The following is an 18,768-nucleotide window of genomic DNA, read 5'->3' on the forward strand; positions in this document are numbered from 1 at the left end:
GGTGGAAAGGACTGTTGTGCAACGTTCAAATGTGGTGTAGTTAGTGTTAGACGTTTTGCTTAAACAAAAAATAGCAATACCTTACTGTAAATATACTCCACTACAAATTATTTGTATTCTTACTGATGGAGAAGTGTAAAAGTATTAGCAGCAAAATGTATCAAAAGTAAAAGTACTCATTAGGCTGCTGAACTACTTCCTGTTGAGTAGTTTAATCTATAAATCTTATTTTAGAAATTGAGCATATTTTCCATGTATATACCTAGATCTTTAAAGTACCTTGCAACTAAGGAAAGTAAAAAATATACAATAGTTCAGAAGTTTTTTTGAAAAGCTTTTGGAAAATTATGCTTTAGTAGGCTATGTGTTGTTTTTTTCCCCATAATTAGTCCCAAATCTCTACAACTTAAGCAGAAATAAAATTGCTCTACTTGTCAAAGGCTTTTATTAAGGTCTTTCTATAAATGCCTGACACACTCTCAATGTATTCTTCATTAAAACACATTTCAGCTAAAAGTAAATCAACAGAAAGCATACACAAAACAGATTGTACATGCTACAAATCTGAGAAGCATCCATCCTTCTCCTCTCTGTTTGCTCCTGTTTTTATCTCTTTCAAGGAGTTTTGTCATACCTGGAAACTCCTGCTCTCATCTTAAGACAGATCAGTGACAAGGCCATTGCAGACCTGGTCCAGGGCACTGACTTCTTGGATGCCCTTGTTTTACATAAAACATGATAAAGTGCCCTCTGTGGCACAGTGTTCAAGAAATCATGATTAAAATGTACTCTGGGGTGCCCTTCTAGTGGTAAAAAAACATGATGCAGGGCCCTATAAGGTGCCCTTCCAGTGGAGAAATGTTATAAAATGCCCTTTTGGGTGCCCTTTCAGTGGAGACAATGTGAAGCAGGGCCCTCTATGGTGCCCTTTCAGTAGAAAAAACATGATGCAGTGAACTAATGGATGCCCTTAAAATGGGAAAAGGTGTAACAAGGTGCCCTCTAGGTTGCATTCCTAGTGGAGAAAACGTGATGCAGTGCCATATAGCCATGGCATACACGCTGCCCCTCAGAGAGCATTAGTCTGCCACTGTATATGTGCTGCTGTTCTTGAAGCATAGACACTGTACTATTTAATGCAGGCCTGAGCACAGGCTGTGCAGAAAGGTCTGTTGTTGGACGCTCACCCTGGGTGGTTGTGTTATGAGGGTACTGGCTGTCTGCCAGCAGTGTGCACCAACATCATCCTCCCTCATTTAAACCTAACTGGAGGTGCAGGACAGCTGAATGGACCATGAGACGATTGTAGACACATGCCAATATAAAGAATTTAAAATCCAATCCATTTCAGTAGTTTTAATTATAGAGGGCTATGGATGGAAATATGGACCTGCTGACTGCTGCACAGACTGTCAACATTTGTTATAAAAGGTCAAAATCATTTCCAAAAAGTGGATTCAGAGTGTATTATGTTAAGTCCTATCAGGTATTGTCAAAGAAACTGTACCCATTTGGGGTTTAAATTTAGTATGTTTAAGGAACCGATTGAGGTCTCAGTTATTGAAAAACACAAGTATCTTAGTAGATGTTTCAACTGTTTCCACTTCACATTTTTATAGCATAGGAATTTCAACACACAAACACACGTTACTGCCCTGCAATGAACAAGTGTGCCATCCAGAGGCTGGATGGTGGGACTGGTTTGATATTTCTTTTAGTTCAAATAATAACCAGTAGGTGGCAATATATAATTTCTAGTGAGTAGAAAAGAACAGAACAGGGCAGGTGAAATTTGTTTTTGATAAATGATGGAAACACATAAACATTATATGATAGCCAGAGCAGCACATACTTACATACTACACATGTACAGTAACCTGACAAACACATACAGGATGACCAGGATGTAAGTGTATACTTAATCTGTTTTGCAGTTAACTGTAACAGGAATTGGGTTTGCAATATGTTCTTGTTCTACATAAGGTTACAATAATATATTTTAATGTTTCAATAGTCAAACAGATGAGTGAAAAAGGGAAAATAAAACATTTTAATATTGCTATAAAACTTACAACCATTAACAGATCATATTTACATCATTTATCAGAACTTTTTCATCACTCTGGTTGCTTTTGAATAAATCACTGATCACATGTGCTATCCACACTGGTAATAGAGTTAGGTGAGAGCAAAGAAGGAAAATAAAGCCAAACTAGTAAATGTGTAAGCCAGTGGTATATAACTATGAATTAGTTACAAGTTACTTTATGTGTTATAGTTATAATACAAGCAGGACTTAAATATTCAGAGGGGGTTTTAAGTGTGCTAACAACATATTTAGCATGTTAAATAAACCTCACTGCAAACCGATATTCTGACAATTAGTGGTGGACTGTAACATATACTCAAGTCCTGTGCTTAAGCACAAATTTAAGTACTTGAGTATTTCCATTTTCTTGTTGCAGCCTTATACAAAATAATTAAAAAATAGCTGCACCTCAACCAACTACAACAATAAAAAGCTTATGCATTAATGCATGACTTATCTAATGATATAATATGTAATAGTATTTTTACAGTGTGGTACTTTTACTTAAGTAAAAGATCTGAGTGCTTTTTCCATCACTGAGATTTTATCCTCCACCTTCTTGGTTGGACTGATTTGGATTCCTCTGCCAGAAGGTGACCAGATAGGGAGGACATTTAAGAACTTTGTCCCCCATGACATCTTCCTTGGTGACAACTTGTATGCAGAATGAAGCCCCCATCCTCTCCGTGCTGAAGTGCTGAGTGACGTCGTACTGGAGGCCACAGTTCTCTGCGATTGTGGCAGGGCTGTTGTGTGCATGCAGTGTGGTGGCAGTGGGGGCAGTGGCTTTGACTTCCAGTATCTCAGGTCCAACTGAAGATATATCCACAGGCAACACCACATAGGCTTTCTGAAAACTCTCTCCAATAGTGCACTTGAGCTCCATAGACCAACAGTATTCCCCAAGGTCTCCTAGGAAGAGAAAATATTCTATGAAGGCCTACACACAGATAAAGTCTGTATCAATCAAGCAGGGATGGAGTGACATGAGAGAACAACTTATACTACTGATACTGTCTCAACATTTAGTTTATGTATTATCTCATCAGAACACACTCAGCTTACGATAGGTAATTTTGCAGCATCTTTAAGATGAAAATGTTACTTAGTGTCGCCTTACCTTCTGTGGAATCTTTAAGCCGTATGTTACGATTATCCTGAAGTTGCAGTTTTCTGATGAACATCATCCCAGTGCACTCCATTAAACAGTCTGTTAGCTGTGTCACCGTGCTGGGGATCAGTTTCAGCAACTTTTCCTTCTCTGAGCACTCAAATGCCCCTACAGCCAGCAGAAGGGAGCACATTGTGCCACAAAATACCCACAATGTGAAATACCTTGTCATTCTGTCCAGTGTCATTAAAGGATAAAACTGCTGGCTATGTTGAGCTATAGGCCCAGATTGTGCTGTCCTCTTGTAGAGTAGTTGCTTTAATGTAGTCCAGGATCAATTTCTTGCTTGCACAACGTGAGACTTATGGATTAAAATTCTTCTGCAGCCAGGACAATAGTTATAAACGCCCTGAGTGTGCATGCAGAGCAACTGAAAACCAAAGTGCGCAACATGTTGCTCTTCCCCTTACCAGTGCCTGGTTTTCTGGAGTACAGTGCCAAAATTTCTTCCTCTGCTATTTGCCTTCCTCTAGACTTAACATGCAACTGTCTGGCTGATGTGAAATCCTGAAAGGCTGGCATAAGGAACGGCTTTTACAAAACAATATTAACATATTAACTTTAGTCCAAAGAAAAAATTAAAAAAAACAAGTGAAAGCAAAAAAAAACTGTTGGTTTAAATCATTTTTATTCAAATAATTGTGAGCAACAAATCAGTAAATTAGTACAAATGATTAAGATGTTATATCAGGGTATTTAGGGCAATAAAACAATTTGCATTTGATTCACTTAAATGTATTAATTAAGTTGAGATGATATATCAGTCTCATAAGTATTAGTCCACTTATACTATACTATAAAATACTTGAAAAAGTAAACAGTGAGGTAATTTTGTGTTGGAGCATATAACATAAAACAAACACAATATATGTTCAAGAAATAGAAAATCCCAACTGAGAACTGTAACCAGTCATGAGAAATGGTCAAAGAGACAACAAAAAACCAACAACCAAGAACTCTGCTGTTTAAAAATGCATTAAAAAGCTTGCATTATGCAAATCAAACAAAATGTTTGAGATTCATTAACAGAACATAATGAAACAGACAAAAGTAAATCAACTGGCCCTTTTTTGTGTTAAATCACAATTTAAACTCATTTTCAAACTATTCAATTTTGATTATATTTTATCTACTATGCTTTCATCTTTTTTTTTTAAATCTTTTTTTTTTTACTGGCCGGAGTAACAAAGCATTGTGCTCTTTATCTTGAAACATGAACATAAAGCATGGCAAATGGATGTTGGTGGAAAAGCACAGCACAGATGTTCAACAAGATTTGTTCATACCCAGAAGAAAGTGATACTAAGTTTAATTTGCAGGGAGTTTAGCTGGCGAACACAATATTCTCTTATTACTCTCCCTGCAAAAACATGTGAGCGTATACTTAATTTACAATTACAACTAAAGAATTATCTATTTTATTTGACCTCAGTTTGCATATAAGGAATTAAATTGACTTTTTACCCATAAGAGTTGATTCACACATCAAAAAAGAAACAACTAGTCTGTAAGAGGATTTGGCACCGGACAAGTCTCACATTTTTGGAGGGAACACTCAGTAACTGTTAGTACTTTAAATAGCGCTTGGAGATTTATTGAAAGATAAACTGGCAGCATGTATCACACGAGTGTCAGCTGCACTTTCTAGCTCTTGGTGCGAGAGAAATGCCTACAGAAATGTATTTTTATTGCCTATTTTTAAGCTTAATTGTTGGTAACTTAATAAAACACAATAGCACACATATGTACATGGTGACTTGAGATCAATAACGTGATTAAGCTCAATCATTTCATCAGTTACTAAAGTAATAATTGAGCTGTTTTATTGTTTGTCTGGCTCAACAAATCTGTGCTGGCACTTGTATAGAAAAACAAGAGACAGACTTTGCTTTGGTTCCCATGCTCAGTGTTCAATACACATTGTGTCAGTGTTAAGGATGTAAGACAACAACTGGAACTAAAGAGAAATAGTCTATGAAAGTCTTTGTGAGAGACGACAGACCTTTATATGATGTATTTTCTGTTTTGTGTGTGTGCCAGGTAGATCACAGATGACACTCACTCAGGACTATAAAACGAACATTACTCTTCGCTGGGTTGCTGGAGGTTGCCATGTTCACAGCCGCAGCTGTGGGTTAGCTGCACAGAGGAAATGACGAGAGTGCTGAATTCATCCAGGTAGACGATAGGTACCATTTTCTGGGAGGTGGGCTGACAACATGGCAACTGGGCCTGGAGAATCACAAAGAGAGGAGGAGTCAGACATGGTAACACAGTTTGATATTCATACTGCAGAAACTGCCCAAAAGATCTATCACCCATATTTAAGTTTTCACTGTTTAATCAATAGACATTTTCACTGACTGCAGAAAAGAAAAAGCAAACATTAATTGCATGCTACAATGGACAGAAAATGTGTGTGTGTGTGTGTGTGTGTGTGTGTGTGTGTGTGTGTGTGTGTGTGTGTGTGTATATATATATATATATATATATATATATATATATAAACATTCCAACCTTATGTTGGTAGAGGGAGAAAGCAGGTTTATGCTGGCAGCATTTTCACCTCCACAACACACCATAATGATGCACACAGCATAGCGAGTACTTTTGATACTTTAAGTATATTTTGCCGATACCACATTTCTACTTAAGTTTCTGAATGCAAGAATTTTACATGGACTGGGTATTTTCATAATAACTTCATACATCAGGCATAAGGCAGTTTTCAGTCCATCAGAGCGCTAATACTGACTCTCACACACACACCTATGGGAAATTTTTGCATTCTGAGAGGAAAGTAAATGTATGTAATCAGAAATGTAAATTAGTAGACTCTAGTGAGTGGGGTTTGCTAACACTTTTTTCACAATTTAAATGTCTTAGAGAATTATACCTGTGAGTCGGCATCCTGGACGTTGGTGTGGGCTGATTGAAATTGTGCAGTGTTCCCTTCAGTGTTGCAGAGTGCACACTGAACGATGGTAAGGCTGGCAGGATGGATCACCCAGTTGTCCCATCCCAGATCTGGAAAACATAACCATGGATATTATATGCATTACAATATTACTTAATATATAAGTGCATGTTTCAATGTATGAACATATACACACATTACTGCATACCTTTCAGGAAGATCTCAGAGGCCATGGAACAGCACTTCAGGCTTGTACTGTTTCTATCATCAGGTGACACAGAGTAGCCAGAGACCACTGGAACTTGAAGGACACAGTAATTAGGTAAATGGATAAAATGATTAGGCCAAGGCTGTAAAAGTATTTGATCCCCTGCAGTTTCTATGAATTTTGGGTTCCACCTACCTGCAGAGTCCTTGGCTCTGTGAGCCATGTTGCTGAAGGTGCTCCTCCATTGCTCTCTGAAACCATCCAGCCCACCAGCAGGCAGCTGTGGCTCAACCTGCAAGTTGAGACCCCTGAGGAGACCCTTCCTGATGGACTGCAATGACTCACCCTGGAACCTGAACATCACATAGCACTTTTTATTTAAATAGTGCTGAAATTAAAGAGGACATTTCATGAGTTACTGTGTTAATACTCCAGTCAAGACATAAAAGTATACTAGTTAGTAGGTTTATTTTAAATGCATGCCTGGCATGATTGTTAAATCCTCAGTTATTGACTACACTGCTGAAGCTTAAACAGAATAATGTGTTTCTCTGCAACTCTGCACAACCAAGTGTCCCTGAATCATGCAGAGAATCTCCCTTTACCCCATGTGGAAAGGCCTCAGCATGCATGCATCAACATGCAATCTGATAGGCAAGTCTAGAGCACTGAGGCTATTTTAAAATATAATAAACTCTGTGACCCAACAAGTTGTATTATAATTCTTTGGACAATCTTGAGAAGATGGTTTTCAGTGTTCCCTGCATACAAAGCAATGTCACTACTAACAAAACCAGAAAATTGCACATAGTGTTAGAAGAACACGTTTGATACTGACCTGTGAGGGGAAAGAGGAGAGTTTGCAGAGGCAGCAGGTTCTTGCTTGGATGGCTGCAAAACAAATGCAACTGTCACTGAGGAGCCCAGAATCATCGTCGTGATAATGAACGTAAAGGACATGGTGCACGAAGAAGATAGTCTATCTAAAGATCAACTGCTTTTGAGTCAGACTTGGTTCTGTGCGTCTGGTTGTACGAAGAGATAGGAGTGACCAGACAGTGATGCTGCCCTAGGTAGTGTTTGTCAGTTCCTGGGAACCTGGGTTTTTATCTTCTTGTATCACAGCTTGGCCTTGAAATACTTAACATTGTTGTCTTATCCCCTGTGAACAAGTACAAGGAAGATGATCCAGTAAAGAAAGAAAAAGGCTAATAGACTGAAAGCAAACAGACAGGAATGAGAGGACCAAGAGGCACAAATTAATCATGAAACATGTGCCCATGTAAAACAGAATACCTTATCTCCTAACATGCAGTTTTTTTTTCTGACACCTCTTATGTAGCTGTTAAAATCAACATAAATAATTTTATTCCACACTACCAGAATCATACATTTAGTGGCCACTCAATTAGCTAAATACATACAATCTAATGAAATCCAACACAACAAACTCATAATGTTCGGTATTTATTGCTTTGTCAGAAATGTTTAAATTCAACCATAAATGTATTAGGTCATAGTTTAATAAGTTGTCCTCCCCATTATATGCATGCATGGGGGCAGAATATTAGAAACACCTCTTACTGTAACACAGATCAGTTCAACACCACCACCAAACATGACCTCAGTGTTAAAACATGTAACTGAATTAACAAAACTGATCATTTTAAGCATCATAAAGGAAGACTTTATGGCAGAACAGGTGTATTAGAATGCATTAGACTGACAAGTGTACCTAATAAAGTGCTCAATGAGTGTATATTCTTTATCAGCTTGTTCCTGCTCACCCGTGCTGCACATCGACAGTATACACAGTGGACAGAGCTTCCTGGTCTGTGAAGTGAAGCCAACGCAGAAGTGTCTTAAACATGAATTCTATCTAATGGCCAGAGGAGGCAGCTCCATTGGCTACAAGAAAAAATCAGATAGTATGGAGTCTAATGGGGAAATGACCCTACTTCTCACTTGATTTATTAGCTCACTTAACACTTTGCTAATGACGTTATGGTCTCAATTACTTGTTTCAAGTCTTCTTCAATGCAACATGATGTGGATTTTGTAAATTAATTTTAATTTTGTGTAAAATAGACAATAAAACAGGGTATGCTTTGATGTGTGGCAATTTTGTGACTGACAGGTCATTCTCAGCTCACCTCATGGTACTCAGATCAAATGGTAAAACTAGGCAGTGCTGATCGAATATGAATCAAGATTATGGCACTGCATTGCCTATTTGCACCTTAAAGGGGACAGTTCACCCCAAAATGAAAAATACACATTTTTCCTCTTACATGTTTTGTTATTTATCCATCTAGATTGTTTTTGTGGGAGTTGCCAAGCTTTGGTGATATCTGCTGTAGAGATGTCTGCAGGTATAAATATAATATAATATAATATAATATAATATAATATAATATAATATAATGTAAAAATATTTTGATGTTGGAGTAAACTGTCCCTTTAAAATGAAAACGCTTTAATGTCTTGGGCTTTATTTCATACATATTTCCCACAAAACTTACTAAGCCCTGAGATGCAAGTGAGAAAAGAAATTCTAGTGATCCAATTTTTAAGTGTGATCTAAATATTTTTTTTTCCTTTTTGTTTTCTGTATTTCTAAAACACAAGCTGTCCATTCATTTCTGCAAATGTGTAGTTATCCGTTTCTATTACAACTCCCATTTTTTGGCCTGAAATGAAAGGCAGAAATCTATGCTGATAAACGTAATAACAAAGCCCTGTGGTTGTCATTCAAAGACAGGATCTGGAAGGAAGAAATGTAACACAAAATAATAGTGACTACTGTAGGTGATGTTGATATCTGAAAGCCCAGCACAAGTGAGCTTGGCAGCATTAACAGTTGTGTAAGCCAGCAAGGGTAAGAAGCATGCAAGGAATGGTAACTTCAAGTCCTCAGGTGGACTCTGAGTCCTCCTCACAGAGGCGTAACTGGGTCACAGCAAAACTTTCCCATGTAGCCCAAAATACACAGTTTATCTCCTGCAGTGGATATCAAACCATAATTACTCAGTGCCATAGGAATGCTTGGTATAAGCTGATACAAGACTTGCGATCCTTAAACTAAAGTGAAGATCATGTTCATTACTGCAGATCTTATATCTGAGATGCAGACCTGTACTACCTTTATTAGTGCATGCATTAATCTGTCAGGGTACTATATATCTGTTAGAAAACATATACTTTGCAGAAGGAACTGAAGAGAAAGTATATTCCTGATATTTTCATCCCAGCTCACAGTAGAGAAAAGTAACTACGAAGTACTGTACTTATACAATTTTCAGATAATCGCACTTTACTTAACTTAAATTTCAGAGAGAAATGTTATACTTAAACATCAGTATTAACAGTCATTTATTACATAATATATCATTCAGTTTGTTTTGTGTGTGAGCATTTTCACCTTTGATGCTCTAAGTACATTTTGACGATGATACTTTTGTACTTTTACTATACTTCAATAGGATTTTGAATGCAGGGCATACTTTAACTTTACTTGAAATGGAATAAAATCACAGTGTGGCATTGTAACTTTTACACAAGTAAAGGCTCCGAATATATCTTCCACCACTGTCAAATCATTTGTAACCCTAAAGCACTCTGTGTATCAACCTATTAGGGCCTTATAAGTAAGTAAGGAAGGAAGGAAGTAATCTTTATTTAAGTACATTATAAAAGCAGAGTTATAAGGCACTGTACAATGCAAACATTAGAAAGTTAAAACTGTCAGTGGTTAAAACAGGAAACAACAATATGAAAAACCTTCTTAAGAAACAGGTGAGTTTCTTTTAACCTTCTTAAAACTATGAACTGACTGATTTTGACTGCGTTTATCATGATTAGAGGAAAGCAGTTCCAGAGGGCTTTTGTGTAAAGCCTAGATTTTGGGACTGCCAGAAGGCCTTGGTCAGTAGGGACACAATAATTCAGAAATATGGTGCCAGCCCATGTAGTGCTTTACAAGTGATTAGAAGAATTTTAAAATCAATTCTACATTCAAAGGGTAGCCAATGCAGGTTGGCAAATATTTGTGTGACCTACGACATGTAGAAGTCTAGCAGCCTCATTTTGGATAAAACGGAGCCAAGACACAGAAGACTTATTCAAGGTGGTGAACAGAGATCTACAATAATTAAGACAGGAGTAAACATAAATGTGAATGACTTCTTCCAGATCTTAAAAGGATAATACACCTTTTATTTCTTATTTGTAAGAAACAGTATTGCACAACATTTCTTATTTCTTTATAACACAAATATGTGATGCGATCTTGCATAAGATGCTCTACAGGTCTCAATGTCACTGTCTCAGTCTCATGTCTTAAACTATCAGGTCTCAACCTCTCCATGCTGGAACACTTTCAGAAATGACAACCCATAACCCGGCATTGGTGAATTAATTATTGTTACAACATGCAATAAAGAGCAAAGAGAATAACTCTGCCAATAAGTAATGTCCGTGTTGCTCTGTAGCTGATATACTTTATTCCTTATGTACCTATTGATGTCAAGAAACTATTATAAACATGTAAGTAGTAAAGTTTAAATCTACAGTGCCCAGCTGTTTTAAATTGTTTTGCATATTTAAAAAAAGGAATGCATAAATCAGTGAGTTAAGTTTTTTATGTTTGGTGGAAAAGTATTGTGTCAGGAAATTTTGTGAGACGGGTTTAAGAAATTGTTCGTTTAGCTTTTTTCATGGGATTTGATGACACTAATAATAATAGATAATACTGTCAGCCACACACACGCACACATGCACGCACAGCTTTGGTCACTGTGGGATAGTGCAGTTTTGAACCTTCTATAACCACGGATGAATGAGAAAGTCCTTGAGTATCAGACGTCTCCCACCACTTCCTTGTTGTAGTGCTGCTGGGAGTCACACCACCGACAGCTGGTCCTGGCCGGGATCACAAAGAGCCTTTATACACAGAGAAGGGACTGTGGAAGATGAAAGATGCAGATGTTCCACCAGCAGACAACACAGAGGACATTCTTGAAATGTATTTCAACACACAAAAGACAAGGGGAGTTTTACAGTGATTTACTTTTCATCAATGTTTAATTTAATATGGTCTTACTGAAAATGAAGCAGGATTTAATGTAGCAAAATGGAGAAGCTACATTAACAGAAATTCACTTGTGGGAAACAACAAATATAGAGATACATTTCAAAAATGCATGTCTGCACAACAAGATGATAAGTGCAGACACTTAGAGCACCCACTATAACAATGTAATACAATCTAATAGTCTTGCATTAAATATATATATATATACCTTATAAAACTTTCATCTTATTGAAATTTCACAAATAATGTCAAAAAGATTCTGTTTTTTATTGGATTATACTATACTGTGTGGTGTTTTGTCCATCGGCTGGATGATATTGATTGTAAATATATGTGCAAAATAATCTTTTTGATATTATATTAGTCAGTTATACATATATTTTCACGCACACACACACACACACACACACACACACACACACACACACACACACACACACACACACATATATTTTATGTATGTAATTTTATGTATATAACCAGAACTACAATAGGACACAATAATCAGCATCTGCTTCTGAACCATCTAAAGCTAAAGATACCCTGAGCCTCTGCAATGTTTAGAATGGAGGATTCAAATAAACAGCTAAATAATATTCTGTATAACTTAACTTGACAGTTCATTTAGACACGTGTCATGTATTCATTGAGACAAGTCAGAGGTAATTATCGGTGGTGGTGTGCAAACAAATTAACAAACTCTGAAACAAATTTACAACTCTGAAACAATTAACTCTGAACAATTTCACTCTGAAACAATTAACAAACTCTGAACAATTTAACTCTGAAACAATTACAACTCTGAAAATTTAACTCTGAAACAAATTTACAACTCAAAATTTACTCTGAACAAATTTACAAACTCCGAACAATTTACAACTCGAACAATTTAACTCTGAAAGTTTAAGTAAATCGTACGGAAGGGAATGTTATGCCGGATCTGACCCGGTGATTGTGGCGGTTTGTTGTGGAGAGTTGTGAGGTTTTATGGGTTTCAGATGTTTTGCGTTTTGTGGAAACATTTGGGGCGGTATTAGGTTTTGTGATTCGTGTGGCGGTTCTGAGTTTTTAAAGGCTGCGGAGCAGACGGAAGGACCGACATGCTGCAACTCTTGAAACTCCATATAAACCGCCACTCTTTCCCACAAACCGCTCCTACACTTCCGGGTCGATCCGGCGTTGTCATTCCCTTCCGTCTTTTGACTTTGTAAATTTGTTTCGAGTTTGTATTTGTTTGTTTTTGTTTCTTTTATTTGTTTTTGATTTTTCTTTAATTGTTCTTTGTTAATTTGTTTCGTTTGTAAATTTGTTTCTTTGTTAATTTGTTCTTTGTAAATTTTTTCGTTGTAATTTGTTTCAGTTTGTTAATTTGTTTAGTTTGTTAATTTGTTTTGCTACCCGTAAAATTACCTGTTAATGGAGATGAATAAAAAAGAATATTGACATTAATTAATAATAAGTCACAACAATGACACTTGAGGCCAACACAAAACAGTTGCTGCCCTTTATCAGAGCCTTCACTTGTTTATTCAGTGTACATGCCAGCCATAGTACGGTTCAATCTTAATCCACTTTCATCTTCTTTTGTTTAAGTGATCACACGGCTTGTGAAGCTGATCCAATTACACCATTACAACCACTGGGACTTGTGCTGGGGTACCTGGAATATTTAAAAGTCTAAGAGATAACGCATACTTAATTTCTCCTAAAATTATACCAGTGGCAAGTTTGACAAAAATGACACTTTCTTTAAAGATGCTGAATAAGTGAGGGAAGGTAATAAAAGAAAGGTAAAGCGTTGAGGTAGAGTTCCTTTGGGCCAATCCGGTGCTTTGCTTTTATTTAGCTGTGTGATTATTCTGTAGGTAGGTAATATTCACTTTTAATGGGCCCTTTAGAGATTTAAATACAATTTAAAGTGGCTGCTGGACCAGCTCCACCAGGTAAGCCAGCAGGGTGCCCCTATTTATCATAACATTTTTCAAATACAAAAATGTGTAGTGAAATAGATAAATAGAAAAATGTGTTATACTGAATTAGGAGGTCCATTACTGCATTATTTACAGGTTGCAAAGGTCACATACTGTATGCCAGACTCTCACATGAAAGTATATTTTTCTTAGACAGTGAAAACAGCAAGTGGTCATGGAATGTGGCATGGGAAAATCAAAACTATAGCTGAAGAAATGTGGGGTGAGGTGTGGCCTCTATTATAGTCATTCTAGTGAATAGTGAAGCCTTTAAATAAATGTACGTTTTCATTGTAATTTAACGTGAGTGTCACTACTTCCACAGTGAAACAGGAGACATCTTGTGTCTAGTAGTTAAAAGTTTGAACTGATAATATTTACATTTTCGTAGATTCTTGAGGATAAGATGAGATTTTAAGAATTTAAGATAACTGAACTTTTTTGTGGAAATACCATATCAGACAAATTACTATTTAAAGCATTATTTTTACATGTCTTTAATGTCGGGGGGATCTTAAATGTCCTTGATCAAACTATTCCATCCTTGTATCATTAATGTTGTATGCATGATGCAGTATACACTCCTCTTGATGAAGCATGTGACACGGGTTTGGGGTGCAGGGTTACAAGCTGCTAGAGTTTCATGAAAGTGGAAACCCTGTCTGTCAGCAAGTATTGTTGTGGAACTGACTACAGCGGGAGGTCCTTTGGTCACGTATAGCTAATAAACACAGAGAAACCACAAGGCTGTCAAGGCAGTTGTCATGCAGGTACAGTGTTAATTCTTTGTAGTTTATACATTTTGATTCAAGTTTGACTGGCTATCTTTACCGTAATTCATACTCTGTCTATTTCTTGTTTCGTGCTCCAGTGTTCCCTGTGCAAACTGCGTACCCATCAGTGGTGTTTTCTCCTCTTCAATGTGCTACTCTTCCATGCCCTGTTGTTTGGGGCAGATTTTGTCGAGGAGTACCTCCTGCAGCCCACGCCTGGGGTCTACACTGATGGCATGGTTGTTGATGTCAGAGAGAAAGCAAGGAAACTAGACCTCAGCAATGCCAGGGAGAATGTGTCCCTGGCCTACCCCATCGCTAACCCCGATGCCTGCAAAAACTCTGACCTCTTCCTCCTCACTCTAGTCTTCAGTTCCACAACTAATATCAACCAAAGAGATGCAGTCAGGAGGACATGGGCCAACCAAACGCTCGTTCAAGGCTTCCCAGTGCGGATACTGTTTTTCTTAGGATCAACTCAGACTTCCGCTGCTCAAAAGGACCTCATGGCAGAGTCTGACCGCCATAGGGACATGGTCCAGGGTCATGCTGTTACTGACTCATCGCTCCGAGGCCCAACAGAAAGGACAGTGCTGGCACTCCGCTGGGTGATCACCTTCTGTCCCGTGGCACGCTTTGTTCTGCTGACCAAGGACTCTGTGTTTGTCAATCTACCTGCCATCGGAGGTTACCTACTCGGGCTGCACAGGCATCCGGAGGACCTTTATCTGGGCAGGGTGATCCAGAGAGACTCTCCTGACAGGGACCCCAACAGTCCTGGCTACCTGCCCCCAGCTCTCTACCCTGACAAGTACCTGCCTGAATACTGCGACGGCACAACTTATGTTCTATCCCAGGATGTCATCCGAAAAGTGTATGTAGCGTCTACAGCAGTCCGTGCACCAGTGCCAGCTGACGTTTTTGTGGGCCTTTGTGCTCAGAAGGCTGGTGTGGCACCAACCCACAGTGCCAGGTTTGCAGGAGAGCAACATATCCACTACAACGTCTGCTGTTACCGCTATCTGTTCAGCTCGGCAAGAATGAGTACCAATGAACTAGACAGAGTGTGGGCAGACCAGGGGCAGAAAGGTGGAAGATGCTCACTGTTAAAGACCTATTCTGGCCTGGTGACCTGCAAGGCCCTCACGTACCTGGATAAACTGCCCTTCTTCAACTCCCAGGGTCAAGCTGAATCACATGGGTAATTGATGAAAAGAGAGACTGAGACCGTTGAGAGGTGGGGTTGAAAGAAAAGTGTGTAAATAAGTTTGTTCTTGTGCACGTGTGTGCTAGTGTTTGCTTTTGCCTGTCAGCTAGATCACTATTATAGGAACATTCAGCCTGGAACACTGCAATATATCCACATTGCCAGATGTATGTAAATAAAGGTGCAGTTGACTTCTAATCGGGCTCCAGTAGAGGAAGGATTCATTATTTTTCCCTTGAGTGAATTTTGCATCAGATTGTCTATATGAATAAAATCTAGCTGTTGTTCATTTCTAACATTGTTATTATCTAATGTATAAACTAGTTGTTTCTATATTGGTCAGCAGGTAGCCCAATGTTTAGGGGAGGAACAGAGAGATAAAAATGCAGCACACTCAAATGGAACAGAGCCCTTGTTATAGTAGGAAAAGCACAAGGTGTAATACAATTAACAAGTCAAAATGTGTTTCAAATGCTGTGAAAAAGGCCTTTTCTGTGAGTTTACCAGTCTTAGACTAGTCATATCAGAAAAAAGCACAGGTGGAGCTAATAACATTAATGCAGTTAAGGCTCTCCTCCATCATATTCATTATTTTAGTAGCAGTTTAATAAATTATGGCAGTTCAGGACTAACCAACCTGATAGACTTCCAAGAAATTGTATTACTTGAACTCAACTGCAGGACCGTTCACCAAATACATAATACCAAGGAGGACATCTAGTGTCCAACATGGGGTAAAGCAACACACTGCCTGTGCAACTGGGATAGTTTGTATTTATGAACATGTCATTAGGTATTATTTTGAGGGTGTCCAATGAGCAAATGGGATCCATATATCCTCCTATAAATGAATTATGGCCTTGTGATGACATTTACAGGATTGAGTCAATGATCAATAAACAGTGAATAGTTACCAGAATTATCAGTATTTTCAGTATTTGAAGGATTAAAATAAATGCATTCCACCCTTTTTCTTGTAGAAAGTTTTGCATATCATTCTGTTTTAGCGTGAGTGAAAGGTGTGAGCATTGGTACTGCAGGAAATGAGTCTCTCTCACTTCCATTTTAGATTTTATGTCTTTTAAATGCTGCTCAAACTACTGCTTCTCTCCCTAAATTCCACAAAAGGAAGGTTTGGCCTCAATCCCAGCACCGCTAGCTATCCAAACAAAATGTTTGGGTGTTCTACAAACCTTTTCTCTTCTGTTTTACTGCCAGTGGTTCACACTGCAACTCTCTACTCCACCTTGGCCAGGTTCCATTGTGTCTGCAAAGCTTTCCCTGGCTGCCTGTCTCACCACATCAGGCTAAGGTATTCAAAGAATAACATCTCAGCATGTCTATAATCATTCTGGCTTGTGACCAGTCATAGCAACAATTTGACTGGCATACCATCAGTGTGATCCCGGATCACTCTCCAGGATTAATCTGGATTAATAAGCGTCAACACCCTTCCATCCATGGCCCCAGCACCACATGATCCCTAAGCCCTCACCTCTTTACCTGGTCTCTCTGTCTGTCTATTCCTAAACAACTGGTCCAATGATGCTTAAGTTTTAGACCTTTGTCATTTTATGGTCGCTACCATTCTACTTGTGCCACGATTGCCTGTGAAGCACCCAGGTAGCAAAAGGTTAATTGTGGGTAAGGTTAAAATTATACTTTTATATTTATTTTTCAGGCTTTTATGCTGGTGTTGGACTTCTAATAGTGAATAGAAACCATTGAGGAAGCATTTCAACACAAAAGGGAAAACTTATTTGCTTTCTTGCAGAGAGTTTGTCAAGAAGTTCAATACCACTCATGTATCTGTCCATATCTGGGAGTGTGGAGAAACAGCTAGCTTGGCTCTGTCCAAGGCAACCATCAGAAACTCCAAGGAATAGTCCAGCATCTAACCCCCCGTAAAATACCCAACTTGTCATTTTTACACATCAGACAAACAAGATATAACATGACAATTAGTTAGCTTTAGAGGTGCTGGGTTTTTTTTTAACCTTCTGATTAAGGCAGGCTAGCTCTTTCCCCTTGCTCCTAGTTTTTATGCCAAGGCAAGAAAACCATCCTGTGGCTCCAGCTTCATGTTTTGCAGTAAGAAATGACAGTGGTATCTGCTTGTCTAACCCACAGCAAGAAAGCAAATAAGCATATTTCCAAAAATTTGGAACAGTTCCTTTAATATAAGGTCCAGAGCAGGGTCGAACTCTTGGTCTTATGTCCACACTAACCAAAACAAACATGCTTTTTTTAAGGCCAGAATCTTAAACATTTGCGTTTGTTTTCTTGCTACTGTGGAATAGAACAAGTTGCCAAAAGCATTTGTGAGTGCAGTTATTCTTTGCACACAGTCATCAACATAACCTACTGGCTCAAAAATTCTGTCGAGGTCTGGAAGGATTTTCCAAGAGAAAGTGGAAACAGGGTCTGCAGAGCGGGAAAGCCATCAGACCCAGCAAACCACATGTACACGCCAGCACATGCAAGTACACACATACGTACACATACACTCACAACACAGCCTGCAGAGATGGTTAATGTGAGGTCGAGGGGTCGGTAAACTGCATGTGGGTGGTGCAGTGCTCTAATGAATGCCTCCCCTTAGAGAGACACATCTCTGCACAGAGGGGCTCATCAAACCAGAGAAACACTGTCTTATTTGAACTGCCACTGATTTGAGGGGAGGGTTAGTGGGAGGTAATGTCTCAACTGATGAAAGATATAATTGTCTTTCATTTTAATTTTCTATGTTTGTGCACATGTGTCATTCATGAGAACATACAGTGTGCGTTTTTATACGTCAGTGTGCAATCCTTCTAGATTCTCGTGAGTTTTCTGTTCAGATCAGTGGCTCAGTGTTCATGTGGCCTTACAGCCCACGTTCATTTACGCAGAAGCAGTAACCTCAAGGATAAACCCTCTTTTTGACGACATCTGTGGTTTCTTCTCCTTTCCCTTTTTGTAAACTCCATAATCTTTCCTTGGAGGTTTTGGTAACTTTGCCAAGCCAGTATTTTTTTTTTTTTTTTTTGCATCTCATACAGTGCAGTTTCCCTTGACTTCTTGTGTTTTAATTATACATTCTATAGCTTTTGGCTGTTCTTACAGAAAGATTTTTTTTTTTTTTTAAACTACTCCATCTGGATGAAATTAAGTGCATTAAACATAAATTATTTCAGTACAATTCTCTATTTAACAGGTCTGGGGTTGAACACGAAGACGTCGCATAGTATTTAAAGCAAAATTATGTAACTGTTCTACCTTAAAATAACAGCTTCAAAATCATTTTGATGGTACACTGACTTTAAATAAGGAGAATGGTGCCTCTTTCATTCACACTCCGT

The 18,768-nt window shown here is 38.3% G+C and overlaps 3 protein-coding genes across 3 annotated transcripts; 1 reads left to right on the forward strand and 2 right to left on the reverse strand.

Annotated features, from left to right (window-relative positions):
• Nucleotides 1-2,032: 2,032 nt before the first annotated feature.
• LOC127370448 (uncharacterized) lies at nt 2,033-3,690 on the reverse strand. Its single transcript, XM_051412513.1, has 2 exons — nt 3,210-3,690; nt 2,033-3,001 (listed from the first exon to the last, which is right to left on the reverse strand). Exons 1-2 carry the CDS (start codon nt 3,445-3,447, stop codon nt 2,634-2,636), a joined length of 606 nt encoding a protein of 201 aa, XP_051268473.1. The 5' UTR covers nt 3,448-3,690; the 3' UTR covers nt 2,033-2,633.
• A 746-nt stretch (nt 3,691-4,436) lies between these two features.
• LOC127370447 (protein 60A) lies at nt 4,437-7,364 on the reverse strand. Its single transcript, XM_051412512.1, has 5 exons — nt 7,224-7,364; nt 6,581-6,738; nt 6,386-6,478; nt 6,157-6,287; nt 4,437-5,492 (listed from the first exon to the last, which is right to left on the reverse strand). The coding sequence occupies exons 1-5, from the start codon at nt 7,343-7,345 to the stop codon at nt 5,343-5,345; spliced, it is 654 nt and encodes a 217-aa protein (XP_051268472.1). The 5' UTR covers nt 7,346-7,364; the 3' UTR covers nt 4,437-5,342.
• A 6,829-nt stretch (nt 7,365-14,193) lies between these two features.
• Nucleotides 14,194-16,223, forward strand: LOC127370500 (beta-1,3-galactosyltransferase 9). Its single transcript, XM_051412619.1, has 2 exons — nt 14,194-14,217; nt 14,319-16,223. The coding sequence occupies exons 1-2, from the start codon at nt 14,212-14,214 to the stop codon at nt 15,423-15,425; spliced, it is 1,113 nt and encodes a 370-aa protein (XP_051268579.1). The 5' UTR covers nt 14,194-14,211; the 3' UTR covers nt 15,426-16,223.
• Nucleotides 16,224-18,768: the final 2,545 nt, after the last annotated feature.

Source organism: Dicentrarchus labrax, unplaced genomic scaffold (genome assembly GCF_905237075.1).
Source record: "Dicentrarchus labrax unplaced genomic scaffold, dlabrax2021, whole genome shotgun sequence".
Lineage (NCBI taxonomy): Eukaryota > Metazoa > Chordata > Actinopteri > Moronidae > Dicentrarchus > Dicentrarchus labrax.